Source organism: Phalacrocorax carbo, chromosome 6 (assembly GCF_963921805.1).
Source record: "Phalacrocorax carbo chromosome 6, bPhaCar2.1, whole genome shotgun sequence".
Taxonomy (NCBI): Eukaryota; Metazoa; Chordata; class Aves; order Suliformes; family Phalacrocoracidae; genus Phalacrocorax; species Phalacrocorax carbo.
Window position 1 is genome coordinate 17473753 of NC_087518.1, and position 17156 is coordinate 17490908.

At 54.3% G+C, this 17156-nt stretch overlaps 1 protein-coding gene across 1 annotated transcript; it reads right to left on the minus strand.

Moving 5' to 3' along the window:
* Positions 1-256: 256 nt before the first annotated feature.
* On the minus strand, positions 257-13389 carry LOC135314001 (U3 small nucleolar RNA-interacting protein 2-like). The gene is made up of 5 exons (XM_064455666.1): positions 13223-13389; positions 1321-1383; positions 1092-1237; positions 898-977; positions 257-776 (listed from the first exon to the last, which is right to left on the minus strand). The coding sequence occupies exons 1-5, from the start codon at positions 13387-13389 to the stop codon at positions 504-506; spliced, it is 729 nt and encodes a 242-aa protein (XP_064311736.1). The 3' UTR covers positions 257-503.
* Between the last annotated feature and the right edge of the window lie 3767 nt (positions 13390-17156).

The window sequence follows — 17156 nt, forward strand, 5'->3', positions numbered from 1 at the left end:
TGAGACTGACTCCCTCTTCCTCCTCCCGCTACGGGGCTGGGGTTTATCTGTACCGGGGCACCCCCCTTGTCGCAGGGACCCCTCTGTACCCTGTCCCCTTGCTCCCAGGGGCTGGTGCCGCCCAACCTGTAGCTGGGCTAAGCTGGGGGCAGGGGGGCAGGCCAGGGCGGCAGGAGCCGTGGGGCATTAGACATGGTAATTTAGGTGAATAAAGTGGATTTGGTTTGGTTTGGGTTTGGTGTTGTTCTTTTATTTATTTATTTATTTATTTTAAAACAGAGTCCTCCAGAGCTCAGGTCTGGCCAAAGCTGAGGGAAGAGGGCAGACCCTCACAGAGGGCAGAGCCGCAGCATGATCTGGGTGCCAGCAGGGTCAGGGGGCCACGCGCCATCCCCCGCTCCGGCGCTGCCGGCCCCAGGAGGGTGGTTGCACGAAGGACATGGGGCGCAGCACCAGGGACCAGGGTTTCACGACCCAGGTGCAGCGGCTCCGGGGCCAGCGGGCTAGGAGCTGTCAGGGACATGGGAGCTGGGGGCTGTAGCCCTCCGCTTCAGGGGGATGATGCAGATGCTGTTTTTGGCTTCTTTGATTCTCCACCACCGGCCAAGCCTGCAGATGAGAGAGATGGGGGTCACCCTCCACCGAGCCCTCGAGGCAGTGGAGGCTGTGCCCCCAGCCAGCGCTGGGGAAGGGGGACGGTACCGGTGCTCCTGCCCGAGGCCGGCCACCAGGAAGTCACCGGCTGCCGAGAACTCGAGGCTGTTGACAAAACCCACCTGGAGGGGACAGGGCAGGGCGAGAGGCTCGCACAGCCTCCTCCTGCTGCCCAGGGAGGGGAGAACCCGCCGAGAGACACCCCCAGCCCAGCTCCAGCATCCCCAACCTCCTGACCCATACCAACGGGATAGCCCAGAGGGGCTCCAGCTTCCGAAATCCCTCACTGCACTTCCAGAGCTTCACACTAGCACTGTGGGAGCCTAGGGTAGAGAGAGGAGACTGCCATGCACCCCAACCTGGGGCAGGGGCAGGGGCAGGGGCAGGACAGACCCCCTGCACCCCCAAACCCTTGCTCCAAAGCAGCTGCCCCACACCTGTAGCCAGGAGGTCACTGTTGCGCAGGGCAGCCACCGCTGAGATCCAGTACGGCTGCTGCAGGCCCTGGGCGTCCTGCATGCCGTGCGCCTGCCGGGCCAGCGCCAGCGGCTTCTTCTTCGCCAGCCCCCACAGGGCTACAGACCTACCAGGGAGGGGAGGCATGAGGGGGTTGCAGGAGGGGGCTTTGCCTACCTACCCCAGGCACTGTCGCGGCCCCGTGCTCACCCGTCATCGGCACCCGACACCACGTGCTCCTCGCTGATGAGCTGGATACAATCAATGGAGCCCCTACAAAGAGAAGGGGCAACTACCATCAGTTACAAGCGTGCTTTGGGATCCTGCTTAGGAGTGTCGTGGTTTAGCCGGCAGCTCAGCCCCACACAGTCGCTCGCTCACTCCCCCACCGGTAGATGGGGGAGAGAATCAGAAGGGTAACGCTCGCGGGTTGGGATAAGAACAGTTTAATAATTAAAATTAAAAGAAACAACAGCAGAAATGCAATGTAAAGGAGAACAACGAGAGGCGCAAAGCCCCGGGGGAGGGGAAGGGAGGGTGGAGGGGAACGAACCGCCGAATACTGGTCATGGTGTCACATGGTATGGAATGAACCTGCCATTGGCCAGTCGGGGTCAGCTGCCCCCACCATGGCCCTGCCCCTCCCAGCTCCCTCCGCCACGCGGCAGAGAGAGGGAAGCTGGAAAGGTAGCCGACCCTCCACAGTGAGGAGAATTAACCCCATCTCAGCCAAAACCAGCACATTCTCCACCCCTTATTCCATACCATTTACACCATGCCGAGGTCCCATACGATGCACTACAACCTTACCAACCACCACCCCTCCCCTTCCCATCCTTTAACATAATACACAGACATCATTCCCTTAGTTCATGGACCTTCCCTGTAAAATGTCCATTAAAATGTCCATTGAGTTCACCCAGTCCATGACTCTGGGCTCCATCTGTCGTATCAGTCTTTCAGGGTGGGAGAGATGGGGTGTGTGACGTTGGGTTGCTGCATACCGAGTCAGCCATCGTTCCGTCACTGCTGCACTTTGCTTGTTTCACAGTCTATATTCCATGGACTGGGAGGCTCGTACTCTGATATCATTGATACAACACAGAGGTGACACACAATATTATCTAGCAGTTCACATTGTGCCATTCAGTTCATTGGCTGTTTTCACCCAAAATCAAATCCCCTTGAGGCACACATCGGATTTCTCCATCCTCCCGTATCACCCACCAAGTGCGCCCAGGTCCTCGAGCAAAAGCAATGCCACGAATGGGTTTGCCTTTGCCTGAGGCGGGAAGAACCCAGACTGTTTTGCCCAGCATACTTGTTGCGTGCACTACAGGGACTCTATCCCCTTCCACAGTATGTAGGATTTCTGACTGGGCAGGGCCAGCTCGACTGGCAGATCCCCTCGTGTTGACTAACCACGTGGCTTTTGCTAATTGTGTATCCCAGTGCTTGAATGTCCCACCCCCCATTGCTCTCAGTGTAGTTTTTAACAGTCCATTGTACCGTTCAATTTTCCCAGAGGCTGGTGCGTGATAGGGGATGTGATACACCCACTCAATGCCATGCTCTTTGGCCCAGGTGTCTATGAGGTTATTTTGGAAATGAGTCCCGCTGTCTGACTCAGTTCTCTCTGGGGTGCCATGTCGCCACAGGACGTGTTTTTCGAGACCCAGGATAGTGTTCCGGGCAGTGGCGTGGGGGACAGGATATGTTTCCAGCCAGCCAGTCGTTGTTTCTACCATTGTAAGCACATGGCGCTTGCCTTGGCGGGTGTGTGGGAGCGTGGTATAGTCAATTTGCCAGGCCTCCCCATGTTTATATTTCAGCCATCGTCCCCCATACCACAGAGGCTTTACCCGCTTCGCTTGCTTGATTGCAGCGCATGTGTCACATTCGTGGATAACCTGCGCAATAGCGTCCATGGTCAAGTCCACCCCTCGATCACGAGCCCACCTGTATGTTGCATCTCTCCCTTGATGGCCTGAGGTGTCATGGGCCCACCGAGCTAGAAATAGTTCACCCTTATGTTGCCAGTCCAGATCCACCTCAGCCACTTCAATCTTGGCAGCCTGATCTACCTGCTGGTTGTTCCGATGTTCTTCAGTGGCCCGACTCTTGGGGACGTGAGCATCCACATGACGTACCTTTACAACCAGGTTCTCTACCCGGGCAGCAATATCTTGCCACAACGTGACGGCCCGGATGGGTTTGCCTCTGCACTGCCAGTTGCTTTGCTTCCACTGCTGCAGCCAGCCCCGCAGGGCATTTGGCCACCATCCAGGAGTCAGTATAGAGATAGAGCACTGGCCACTTTTCCCGTTCAGCGATGTCTAAGGCCAGCTGGATGGCCTTTACCTCTGCAAACTGGCTCGATTCACCTTCTCCTTCAGCAGTTTCTGCTACTTGTCGTGTAGGGCTCCATACAGCAGCCTTCCATCTCCGGTGCTTTCCCACAAGGCGACAGGACCCATCGGTGAACAGGGCATATTGCTTCTCATCTTCTGGCAGTTTCTTATACGGTGGGGCTTCCTCAGCACGTGTCACCTCCTCCTCTGGTGATAATCCAAAATCTTTGCCTTCTGGCCAGTCCATAATCACTTCCAAGATTCCCGGGTGACTGGGGTTTCCTACTCGAGCCCACTGGGTGATCAGTGCAACCCATTTACTCCACGTAGCATCAGTTGCATGGTGTGTAGAGGGGACGCTTCCTTTGAACATCCAGCCCAGCACCGGCAGTCGGGGTGCCAGGAGCAACTGTGCCTCAGTACCAACCACTTCTGAAGCAGCTCGAACCCCTTCATATGCTGCCAATATCTCTTTTTCAGTTGGAGTATAGCGGGCTTCAGACCCTCTGTATCCCCGACTCCAAAACCCTGGGGGTCGACCTCGGGTCTCCCCATGTGCTTTCTGCCAGAGGCTCCAGGTAGGGCCATTCTCCCCGGCTGCGGTGTAGAGCACATTTTTTACATCTTGTCCTGCCCGGACTGGCCCAAGGCCTACTGCATGAACTATTTCTCGTTTAATCTGTTCAAAGGCTTGTCATTGCTCAGGGCCCCATTTGAAATCATTCTTTTTTCCAGGTCACTTGATAGAGAGGGCTTACGATCATACTGTAATTTGGAATATGCGTTCTCCAAAAACCCACAACGCCCAAGAAAGCTTGTGTTTCCTTTTTGCTAGTTGGTGGAGACATGGCTGCTATCTTGTTGGTCACATCCTTGGGGATCTGACGACGACCATCTTGCCATTTGATTCCTAAGAACTGGATCCCTTGTGCGGGTCCCTTCAGCTTACTTTGTTTTACGGCAAAACCAGCCTTCAGAAGGATTTGGACTATTTTCCTCTCCTTTCTCAAAAACTTCTTCTGCTGTGTTGCCCCACACGATGATGTCATCAATGTATTGAAGGTGTTTGGGAGCTTCTCCCTGTTCCAGTACAGTCTGAATCAGTCCATGGCAAATGGTAGGACTGTGTTTCCACCCCTGGGGCAGTCGATTCCAGGTGTACTGGACGCCCCTCCATGTGAAAGCAAACTGTGGCCTGCACTCTGCTGCCAGCGGGATTGAGAAGAATGCATTAGCAATATCAGTTGTGGCATACCACTTGGCTGCCTTTGACTCCCGTTCGTGTTGAAGTTCTAGCAGGTCTGGCACAGCAGCACTCAACGGTGGAGTGACTTCATTCAGGCCACGATAGTCTACTGTTAGCCTCCACTCTCCGTTAGACTTCTGCACTGGCCATATGGGACTGTTAAAGGGTGAGTGGGTCTTACTGATGACTCCTTGGCTCCTCAGTTGGTGAATGAGTTCATGGATGGGGATCAGAGAGTCTCTGTTGGTGCGATATTGCTGCCGGTGCACTGTTGTGGTGGCGATCGGCACCTGTTGCTCTTTGACCTTCAGCAACCCCACAACAGAAGGGTCCTTCGAGAGGCCAGGCAAGGTAGACAGCTGTTTAGTTTCCTCCGTCTCCAAGGCAGCTACACCAGAAGCCCACCTGTACCCTTCTGGGTCCTTGAAATACCCTCTCCTGAGGTAGTCTATGCCAAGGATGCACGGAGCCTCGGGGCCAGTCACAATGGGGTGCTTCTGCCACTCATTCCCAGTTAGGCTCACTTCGGCCTCCAATACAGTTAGCTCTTGGGATCCCATAAATCACCTCAAGCACAGCTAATTCCCTTCGGTACTGGATGCCTTTCTCCATAGTTGTCCATTTTCCTGGGCAATATGTAACATCTTCTTCAAAGGGATACCTTTCCTTCACTCTGGACAGGAGTCGCCTCCAGAGGCTGAGGGCTTGTGTTTTTTTCCCCATTGCTTTGTCAACGCCCCCTTCCCCAGAAAGGGATCCCAGTTGTTTGGCTTCTTTTCCCTCTAGTTCCAGGCTACTGGCCCCATTATCCCAGCATCGGAGCAGCCAGGTGACAATGTGCTCACCTGAACGAAGGCGATAATCTTTTCGCATATCTCGCAACAGGATCGGGTGGTCTCTATTTCATTTATGACTTCTTCCTCCTCTCCCCGTGACGGCCCTGCTTTTTCATCATCCCGTTCTAAAGGAGTTGACGTCCGCTTCCAATATTTTGTCTTGTGTATGGGGGCAACTGATACTGGCACGGGTTGATTCTCTGAGCCAGCTCCAGTACTTGTCATGGGGGTTTGAGTGGCTGCAGCGCCTGTCCTCAGGGCTGGAGTGACTACAGTGCCAGTCACTTTGCATTTCAATCCAGAGACATTCTCTTCCCCTTGGGAGCACTGAATACTGTTGAGCAGGGCTCCGTATGCATGGGCCAGGCCCCAGCACGTTGCAGTTATCTGTGTCTCTCTGGAGTTCCCAGCGTAACAACATACTTTCTCCAAATATTCTACTAGTTTTTTAGGATTCTGCACTTGTTCGGGGGTGAAACTCCAAAACACTGGGGATGCCCACTGCCCTAGGTATTTGCCCATACTATCCCACATCCCTGCCATTCGTAACTACCAAGCCTTGGGGCAGACTTCTGGGTGATATTCTTAAGTTGCTTAGTCAAAACCAAAACAACATGCCCAAAATCTAACAATAAGTGCACCTTAACCAGCCAAGGGTGTTCAAGATACAAAAGGGTTCTTGTAATAGAGGCGGAGACATCATAGAACAAAGCTGCAAAGGTACTATTCTGTATTTCCTCCACATAAAATCTCCCCGAGGAGGAGGTATCATTGCTAATTGCCTCAACGACATATCTGCACTGAATGACATTCAGCATGATAGATGTGGTAGTACCTTGGGCCATTTGTGCAAGAGTCCCAAATGATAAGCTTGTTTCTTCTGAGCTCCTTCCAGGAAGGAGAAGAGGCAGTATGAGGCAGTTCCATTAAGCTGATACCTTTAATAGGCCTAGAGGTGAGGTGCGAGAAAATGAATAGGATATCTTTCCTACTTTTCCTAAGTATCCAAAGTACAGTAACAGATTCAGCAATACAATAACGATGACCGTCCTCAAGTTCTCACCAAAGAAGTCCCATTTACAGCAACCGAAGTAGCAAAGTTGAAAAAAGACTTTGCAAGAACTCCGAAGGAATCGGAGACAGAATATGTGTGGAGAGTGTCCCTGTCAGCAGGGGGGGATGGAATTTTGTTGTCGGAGAAAGAAGCAGAAGGATATTGGGGTTATTAACTACAGGTAATCGCCGAGCCCCATGGTCATTAACCCAGAGGGCTGCGTATTGGGCCGGAGGGCTGAACCCTTTGGAGAGGGGAGATCCCCTTGCCATAACAGGTACGGTGGATCAACTAGTGGAAAGCGTGCAGAAAGCAGCCTGTCTCCAAACGATGTATGATCGGGAGCTCAAGCCCAACCAGAGTTCCCCGATGATGATGCCTGTAGACCCAGGGAGGATGACTCCCCTGATCCGGGGACTCCCTGACTCCCTGAAACCCACTGGGATCCAATTACAGGGGAAAATTCAAAATAATTCCGCAGGAGAAAGAACTGCGGCCACTCTGGAAGGGATAATAACCCCTGACCATTGGCGGTTGGGAAGGAAAGTGTGGACGTGGAGGGAGGTAGCGCAGGAATTAATTAATTTTGGGAGAAAATATGGCCCTGATGGTGGATCATTCCAAAAAACCGAAACAAGGGTTGTACGGTCTGCGGAGCAAGTTAACAATCGGCAGCTGTCAATTGGGAAGGGCCAGGATTTGAGGCCACTCCGCAACAATCATCCCGGGAGAGAGAGACCCCTAAGTCGACAGGGGTTATGGCATCTAGGGCTTCAGAAGGGCATTCCTCGAGACCTGATGGATGGACTCCCGACCCCAAAATTGGAAAAACTTGTACAGAAATGGTCAGGGAAGAAGGCTACTCTCGGATTAGTTGCCGCTGCTCCACCCCTGATAGATCTTGAGGGGGAGCTGACTAGGGAAAAGGCGGAAAACTAGACCCTCCGTTCCCCGAAGGTGAGGAGAGGAGCGGAGGATGGATGTTTGTAAGACAACTCACCTTGAATCTAAGAGGGGATTTATTAGTCACAGTAGCTGTAGGACCAAGGAAAAGACCGGTAATTTTTCTAATGGATACTGGGCCACAAATCACCGCACTGATGCAGACCGAAGCAGAACGGTGCGGGATCTCTATCCCATCTAGAAATCTAATTCTCTTAAATGCTCTGGGAAAAACACAGTCAATGCCTATGAGTTCAGTGGCACTATGGTTCCCAGGAGAGGAAGCCCCCATCAATACCATGGTAGCCATAGGACCTTTTCAGACAAATATTTTAGGCATGGCTGCGTTGAAGGGAAGGCAGTGGCATGACACCCAGGGAACTCGTGGTCTTTTGGCATCCCCCAGGTCAGGCAATTAACTGAAACATCTTGGGCGGAGGTGCGCCTATTGCAAACGGCACCTGCCCTTCCCCCCTCCAAGATTACCAACGTAAAACCCTATGCGTTGCCGCTAGGAGCCAGGGAAGGGATAGCCCCAGTAGCTGAGGATCTCAAACAGCAGGGAATTTTAGTGTTTACTCACTCCCCGTACAATTCACCAGTGTGGCCAGTACGCAACCCTAATGGAAAATGGCGCCTGACCATTGACTATCGGCGACTGAATGCAAACACTGGCCCCCTGACTGCGGCTGTACCCAACATAGCTGAATTACTTGCGGCCATTCAAGAACAGGCCCACCCTATCTTAGCAACCATTGATGTGAAGGACATGTTTTTTATGGTTCTACTCCAGGAGTGTGATCGAGACCAATTTGCTTTTACCAGGGAAGGACAACAGTATACTTTTACCCGTTTGCCTCAGGCATATAAACACTCGCCTACCTTGGCCCACCATGCCCCAGCACAGGAATTGGCAATAATCCCATCAGAAAGAGAGGTCAAAGTCTATCAGTATATTGATGACATACTAAAAGGGGGACATACCATAGCTTCGGTGCAGACTATGCAGGACAGAACTATTAATCATCTGGAAGGAACAGGCCTTCAAATACCCAAAGAAAAAATACAAGCCCCTGCCAGTGAAGTTAAGTTGTGGGGCATCTGGTGGAAAGGAGGGTCAGCCTGTATTCGTCAGGACACCCTCTCAGCGTTAGATCAGGTAAAAATTCCGGAAGGAAAAAAGGAGCTGCAACACACCTTGGGATTCTTGGTCTTCTGAAGAAAGCATAAGCCGAAATTTGCAATAATGGCACGTCCCTTATATGACCTGTTGCGAAAGAGGGTGATTTGGAAATGGACTCCAGCTCACGATGAGGCACTGCAGCTTTTGGTGTTTGAAGCAAGCACCCATCAAACTTTGGGCCCTATCCACCCCACCGACCCAGTTCAAATTGAATGGGGGTTGGCACACTGGGGATCGTCAACTCATTTTTGGCAGAAAGGAGCAGAAGGTCCCATTCGACCGACTGGGTTTTATTCTAGGAGTTTTAAGGACGCTGAAAAGCGGTACTCCAGCTGGGAAAAGGGTTTGTTTGTAGTGAGCTTAGCTCTTAGAGAAGCGGAGCGAACCATACGCCAACAACCTATAGTTTTAAGGGGACCCTTTAAGGTAATTAAGCCTGTGTTAGCAGGGACCCCTCCCCCTGACGGGGTGGCCCAAAGGGGTACTGTGAGGAAACGGTATGCTAAAATCGAACATTACTGTAGTGTTTTTACAGTCACTGAAGGTACCGCAAAGGTGTTAAACATACAGGAAGAAGCGACAAACCTTCTGGAGGAGGACACCCCTCCTCCTTCTGTAGTTAGGATTGCCCCGCCATTTTCGGAGGAGCTGCGAAACGTATGGTTCGCAGACGCCTCCGCCAAACGAGAGGGCCAACAGTGGAAGTATCGGGCTGTAGCTATTCATGTGGATACCTAGAGGGAAATAATTCCTGAAGGCGAGGGCAGTGCCCAAGTGGGAGAGTTAGTGGCGGTATGGAGTGTGTTTAATAGCGAGGGAAAAGCAGGGACTCCGGTGTACATCTACACTGACTCGTTTGCAGTATTCAAAGGGTGCACAGAATGGCTCCCTTTTTGGGAACAGAACCACTGGGAGGTAAATCGGGTGCCAGTGTGGCAAAAGGAGAGGTGGCAAGAAATCTTAAATGTTGCCAAACACGGGGATTTTGCAATAGGACGGGTGCCCTCCCACCCGGAAGGGGGTACTCCGGTGAGTGAGTGGAATAATAGGGCGGACGAATTGGCCAGAATTGCCCCTCTGCAGAAGGAGGAGCAAACAGGAGAAAATTGGGATAGGCTCCTAGAATGGCTACATGTTAAACGTGGCCACGCGGGGTCTAATGATTTATACAAGGAGGCACATGCCAGAGGCTGGCCTGCCCCTCGGGACGCTTGCAGGGCCTGTATTTCAGCTTGTGAGCAATGCCGACTTTGGCTAGAGCGACATCCCAGGGAGGAGTTCCCACTCCATTTGAGAGACAAAAGGACCCTCTGGGAAGTCTGGCAAATCGATGATATTGGGCCTTTCCGAAAGTCAGAAGGAAAACAATATGTATTAGTAGGCGTGGAAGTAATTTCTGGCCTAGTCCAGGCCGAAGCATTTCCACGAGCACCTGGGGAAAACACAGTGCGGGCCCTGAAAATTTGGTTTAGCTCCCTCCCAAAACCTGGTTCTATTCAGTCAGACAATGGCAGTCATTTTACTGCTGCCAGAGTACAGGAGTGGGCAAGGGAAGAAGGAATCAAGTGGGTATTCCACACCCCGTATTACCCCCAAGCCAAGGGGCTAGTGGAACGAACTAATGGACTCTCAAAACGATTTCTGAAACCTCATAAGCCGCATTGGGCGGAGCACCTCTGGGATGCAGCTACCCGAGTCAATGGTCGCTGGGGGACAAATGGATGCCCCCGATTAAATGGCTTTTGTCCTAAACCCCCAGTTTTAATTCCAACGTCTCACGCTCTTAGTGTTCCAAGGGAACCAACGTTCTCTCCTGGACAGCCAGCGTCGGTAGAAATGCCAACCGTTGGGACCGTCCCCCTCATACTTACTGAACCCCTTAACAAATATGCCTGGAAGGCTGAAGATGCCTGGGGGGGGAAAGAGCACAAAATTAACACTCGCTGGACTGTTGCCTCATTTTAAGCACGTAGATGAAGCCCAAACTGGGCAAGTCGACGTTTTGTTTCATTTCACAGGAGATCCCCGCAGGAACGCAACCGAATGTGGGAAGATTAACATTTGATTTTGACTATGTGTATTTTTGTGATTGATTGTGTAACATTTGTAAGCTTAGGCTGGATTTGTAGAGCAAAATGTCAATTTTGTTGTTTTGGTGTATGGTATGGGTCGCGATCCCTGGAACAATCAGTTATCCCCTCAAAGACTTTAGGGATGAAGGAAATGATATAAAGAATTCTTTTATGCAATTGGCTGAACAAATAGCAAGTGTTTATAACCTCACAGAATGCTGGATATGTGGAGGACCGTTTGGTCTATCAAGTTGGCCCTGGGTAGCTCTACCTTTGCTACCAAAATGGTGGGTGAGTAAATATAGCGAAACGAAAGGGAATAAAACATGGCAAAGCTCACATGATTCACCCAGAGAAAGGTAAATACTGTTTGGCTAGAACACAAAAGGATGGCGTCTTTGTGGGTAACGGCACATGTGAATGGACATATCAGAACGTAAGCATAACCGTTCAGGTGGGAGAGGGGCCACATGAAAAGGATGAACTCGTATATAGCTATGCCTGGGTGAATGAAGAGGGATACCAGAATGCATTTCCCAGATTTTGGTCTCTCACGCCTAATACCAGCCGAGGCAACTCTGTGGGCCGTGCTTGTATTTGGGACCAGGAAGCAGGAGCTTACAACTGTAAATATTGTAATAGACTAGATTGGCCCCGTTGGAGGAGAACGTGGGAAGACCTTTGTTCAGACATACCATGTTGTGAAAACTCCACAAAGGAATCGCTATATTGTTGCGTTGAAAGTGGCCCGTTTGGTTTAGAACCTACCCCTTATTTTGACCCTTCGCCCCGTGTGGAACATTGGAAAGGACCCTTTGCTAACGGATCAGTGGCCCTTGAGGGACACTGTTGGATGTGTGGAAACCGTGCATATAAAGCGTTACCAGCAAACTGGTCAGGAATATGTTGCGTTGGGGTGATCCGTCCCTTGGTTTGCTTACTCTCAGAAACAGACGGAGACCATTTAGGCATTCGAATATATGATGATTTGAAGCGGGAAAAACGATCCAAAGTTACTGATACCTCCCTCACCGATGGGAGTGGCCAGTCCTGGGGTAAAGACGTGCGGACCCCCCAGCGTATCATACAACATTATGGACGTGCAACTTGGAACCCCAATTGTTACCGAAAAACGCGGTAAAATCAGAAACAACTCCTTAACACTAATTTAGTATTAAAGAGCAGGCATTCTTTATTCACGGCGCCGGATGCACGGGGGATCGTTCCTCCTCACGTGCATACCTCACGCACCTTTCCCATACAATTTATAGATCAAAAATTTACCTATATATTCATTATTGTCCTTTCTACTGATTGGTACAAACTTGCTCGTTCCACATGTAGATTACTGCGCAAACTCAGTCGTCTTCTTCTATTGTTCTCTTTTGAGTAGGTGGTATTACTTGGGTCGGTGGTCCGTGAGTCGGTGGTCGCGATCTCCCCCTGCCGGAATTACCTTTTACCCTTTTGGCTCTCAGTCCCGGCAATCCTGGCCAGTTTTCTCAGGCTGCTACACAAAACTGCACTTTATCATTCCTTTTGACAGAAGTGCATTCTTCTAGTAACAAAACACATTGTCTATATATAAATGATTAGAAACACAAATTGTTTTTGATCACTACACAGATCGATGGATACGCTAATTCCTATACTCTATGTTCTCATATAACAATTCTAGTTGATTTGGCTACACAATGAATGGGTTAGTGGTGCTCGAGAACCCATTTATAATCTACATTGCATTATCCGGCTGCAAGCCGTATTAGAAATTATCACCAATCAAACAGCTGAGGCCCTCGACCTACAGGCAGATCAGGCAACCCAAATGCGAACTGCAATTTATCAACATCGCTTGGTTCTCGACTACCTACTAGCCGAAGAAGGCGGGGTCTGTGGGAAATGGCATGATTCTAGTTGCTGTTTAAAAATCAATGACAATGGCAAAGTCATCAAACAAATTACTGCCGGAATACGGAAATCGGCCCACGTTGCCCCCCAAACCTGGAAAGGCTGGAATGTCGATATGTTCTCCTGGCTTCCAGGAGGTCCTTGGATCAAACAAATCTTATTTTACCTATTGCGTGGCCTAGCTACGTTACTGTTTTTGCCATGTGTCATCCCATGTTTCATTCAGTTAATCCAACGTGTTGTCACAAATATGCAGTTTGTACCCATTGTATCACCTGATGGAGTTAAACACATTGGAGCTGTACGTCAATCTGTGTCATCCACAGCCCAAATTGTACAAAGCATTTGTCTCCCCAGTCTGTTTTATTTGGAAACTGAATTGTTACTGATGTTAGGCGTTGGCCTTGTTTAGAGTTTATCCTGGAAGGGCTGCTGACTGCTGGCGGGTGGTCTCCCTTTTGGAGATCGCTCCAAGGCGACGGCTCCACGGAGGGCTTGGTTTCGCGGAGTGACCTCTTACCATTCCTCTTGGGACTTCCAACGTCCCTGGGTGGGAACGGGCGCAGGGCCGGTGGGGATGGGTGGCATGGGCAGGAGGCAGAGCTGCCCTTCCTGCTGGGGACACGGAGGGGACAAAGCTGTCGGAGTCAGAGCGTTGGTGGCTTTGTAGCTCCCGCACTCGGCCATGTCGGCCCCAGGCAGCGCAGGCTCCGGCTTCTCCTTCCCTCTGTTTTGCAGCCCAGCCCAGCCCAGCAGCTGGTGCTTCGTGGCAAAGACGAAGCGTGTGGGCAGGTGATGCCCTGCACCATGGGAAAAAGCGGCTGTCCTGCTGCTCTCCAGAGGACGCCAGCTCCTCTGGGGCTGAGGTCTCTTCTCTCCTGTTAGACTTTGGGAAGAGGAGATACCCCAAGCCGCAGAGCATCCTAGGGCTGGGGCTGCTGCTTTGTCTCCGCCTGAGCAGAGTCCTCGCTGGGGGCTGAGTGCCACCTCGTCCATGCCCTCAGCAGCCGGAAGCTCAGCCGTTGCAGGTTAAACCTCGACTCAGCCTTCCTCAAGCTGAGGATGAGGAGCGCCTGTGTCGCCAGGGAGGAGACCAGGAGACTCGTGTCTCTCCCTGCATCTTGAAGGACTGTGGGGACAAAGCAGCAGAGGTGAGGTGACAGCCCTGTGTCCCCTCCAGGCAGGGCACGTTGTGCCCCGTGATTCCAGGGCCAGGAGGGAGCCGGGGGGCGGGAGGCTCAGCTGGGTGCTGCCGGTCAGGAATGTGCCCCTCCAGAAACACCCCCCTCCCCGGAGACACGCACACGCTGGGAGTAGAGCCCCCCTCTCCCAGGGGGGAGCTCTGTGCCGGGGTCCTTCCTCCTCCCCACTGCCCTCACTCACCCTCTCTGATGTACTGCAACTCCTCGTGCCCATCCACCTGCCGTCCGATGAGCCCTGAGGGGATGCAACCCGTTGGGGACCCTGCTGCCTGTTGGGGACCCCGCTGCCCATTGGAGAACCCTCCACCCAGCCCACCTGGCCAGCACAGCTCCCCGGGGAGGGCTGACCCTGGGCTGCGGCATCGGGGAGGGGATGGATGAGCCTCCTGCCAGCCCCGCCTGCACAGCCAGGGGTGGGACGGGCAGAAGGAGTGCCCCACAGGTCCTGCGCTGGGCCACAGGGACCCTGGGAGAAGGAGGGAGGGACCACGGGGCTCGTGGCTCACCGATGAACCTGACAGCTTCCCGCCGCAGGGACTCCTGCGGGCTCCGCAGGTAGGACTGGCTCTGGCGCAGGTATTCCTTGGCCCTGCTCCTGTTCCTGGCCAGCTGGAGGGAGGAGGAGGGTGCACGGTTGGCGCAGAGCTGCCCCCCAATCGGGCCCTCCCCCCCCGCCCAGGGCCACCCTCTTTCCCCCCAGCAGGACATTCCCAGCTCCCTGCCGTGTGGCATCGGGGTTCGGAGGGAGCAGAGGGCTCCCCAGGGATGCTGGGGTGCCGTCCTGCTGGCAGGGTGCCCTTTGGGACTCCGGGGGAGAGGACAGCCTGGGGCAGAGCCTGCTCCAGGAGGGTGCGTACCGCCATGGGGGCACAGCCCCCCCCATCCCCCGTGCTGGGCATGGGGCAGGGCTCACCCAGGGCGGAACCTGGGGGCGCTGGGGCTGTGCGTACCAGGCACTCGCTGATCCTCCATGCCTGCACGGTCTCGCCCAGCTGGGCCAGCTGCCGCCACTTCAGGAACTGTCCAGCACTGCTGAGGGTTTCCTGGGAGGCCTGGTGAGTAGCAGAGATGCCACCACCACCGCCAGGGACACAAGACCCTGCGTCCCCCCTCTTTGGAGGGCTCAGAGCCTGCCCTGCCCGTGCAGGGAAGACGCACCAGCTGGGGACTGATGCTGCCACCGGGTTCAGCACCCTGGGGGAATATAAGGGCAGCCACCCTCTCTGGGTGGAAGCCTGTCAGGCTCTAGTGTTTTGGCCTTGGTGACCCCAGGCTGCTGCAGAGCCACAGCGCCGTCTCTGGGGCTGCAGGGACTCACGCCAGGGGTTGTGCGGAGGGAGCTGGGTGGGAAAGGGACCTAATTCCCCATCCACCCGGGGAGCGGGAGGAGAAAGGCAGCAGCGGGCAGGGAGGTGCCTGGTGCTAGGGACCCAGCGAGCTAGACCTCATGGCGACACACTTTTAAAGGGTCCAGCACCGCCCTGCCCAAAGAACAGGTCAGGTTGGGAGTCCCACCTTGGCCACATTCTTGTCCTCGTCGTGCAGGTGAAAGAGCAGTGGCAGCAGGCTGCCCCACACCACCTCCTTCATCTTCTTCCTTTTGGCATCCACCACAACCCCCATTGTGTTTTGGAAGAGCCGGATGGAGAGCTCCCGCACAGTGCTCGACTCCTGGTGCAGGAGAGGAAGAGGACCTCAGTCTCAAGCCTATGGCAAGCAAGGGGCCCAAAACAGCTGCAGGCAGCCCTGCTCCAAAAGGGAGCAAGCTGTGGTGTAGAGAAGGTCTGCCCAGGGAGGCTAGGGTCCCTGGGGCTGGGGGTTGGAGAAGGAGACCCTGCGGAGGGCTGGAGGATGCTGCCAGGGCAGGGTGTGCATCGGTGGGGCTCAGCACGTCTGCCAACATCCTGCAATCATCATCTCTGCCGCGACAGGGAGGCTGAGCCAGGGTGGGACCACGTGGGGGGTTTGGGACGCAGCACAGAGCTGCCAAGGGCAGCGATGGGGTCTGGGGGCTGCGGGGCAAAGCATCCCCCTGCAGAGCATGGGAGGCATGAATGGAGGTGCCTGTTGAGAGGGGCACGGGTCTCTCCCCCAGCCTTACGTCGCTGAAGAGCGGCTGGAGCTTCTCAGCCAGCGCCAGGGCAGTCAGGCTGAGCGTCTTCCCCTCCAGCAGCCGGAGCAGGTTGCTGAGCAGGGACAGGGCGATGGCGCTGGCATCACTGTCAGCACCCTGCAGCTGCTCCATGACATACGGCAGCAGGACGAGGGTTTTCCTTGCCTGTTGGAGACACACCATCTCCTTTTTGTAAAGGAGCGACCTACCAGAGGGGTGAAAACCCTCTCCGCGCAGACTGGCCTCCCACTAGCTTCTCAGCAGGCAGTGCAGGTCACAAGGGCAAGGTCCTGGCAGACAGGGCTTACCGCCATGGCCGTGAGAAGAGCAGGGCGCAGAGGGTGAGGACAGACAGCTCTGGCTCCTTGCCAGCCCCTTGGCTACCCCCTTCTCCACCAGACCCCCTGGGTAGGCTGGTGGGCACCTGGCGCTGCCTGGAAAGCTGCCCGAGCTGCCAGCAGCCCCTGCCGCAGCTGCTGCGTTTCACCCCGGGGCTCAGCACCCCACGGTCAGGCTCTGCACACCCCACGCTCGGGCTGGTCACTCTGCCACCAGCACCCCTGCCAGGACGTGCTGGCAGCAGAAGCCCCTTCCCCTCGGCACTACTGCCTCTCTCCTTGCACGGCACAGTCATGGGGCAGAGGGCGGGGCAGGCAGGAGAGCTGGCAGCAGCCGGCACGGCTCCCTGTGCCCAGAAAAGCCCGAGCCACCACGTTACCCGTCACCCACTGCTCCCTCCACCCTGGGCTGCTGTCCCGGCTGTCCCTGCTGCCCCCTACTCACCGTGTCGGGCCTCTCACTGAGCCTGAGGAGGCCCCTGAGCACCAGGCTGGGCATCCCCAGGCACTGGCTCTGCAGATACATGGGGAAGATTTCCAGGGCGCGGTCCAGCTCTTCACTGAGGCTGGTGCAGCCCAACATCTGAAACACGCACAGCGGGAGCTGGTGAGGTGTGGTGCTGCCTCCAACCACTACCTCAGGGCAAGGATGCTGGGTCACGACCAAGCCCAGACACAGGCAGCAGGGACTGTGGAGAAGCCCCGTGCCCCACACTCCGCCACACTGGTTGCTCGCCTGCTCCTCCACGGCAACAACCAGAGCCCATCTGCTGCCCCAGCTCCCCCCACAGCAGCTGGCAT

Bases quoted from the DNA above. Each gene is read 5' to 3' on its own strand.
- LOC135314001 (XM_064455666.1), bottom strand. From the start codon at position 13,389: ATGGCCGAGTGCGGGAGCTACAAAGCCACCAACGCTCTGACTCCGACA. The intron at 978-1,091 runs GTGTGGGGCAGC...TCTCTACCCTAG, and splicing joins CAGTGACCTCCTGGCTACAG to GCTCCCACAGTGCTAGTGTG. The intron at 777-897 runs GTATGGGTCAGG...TGTCCCCTCCAG, and splicing joins CCCTCTGGGCTATCCCGTTG to GTGGGTTTTGTCAACAGCCT.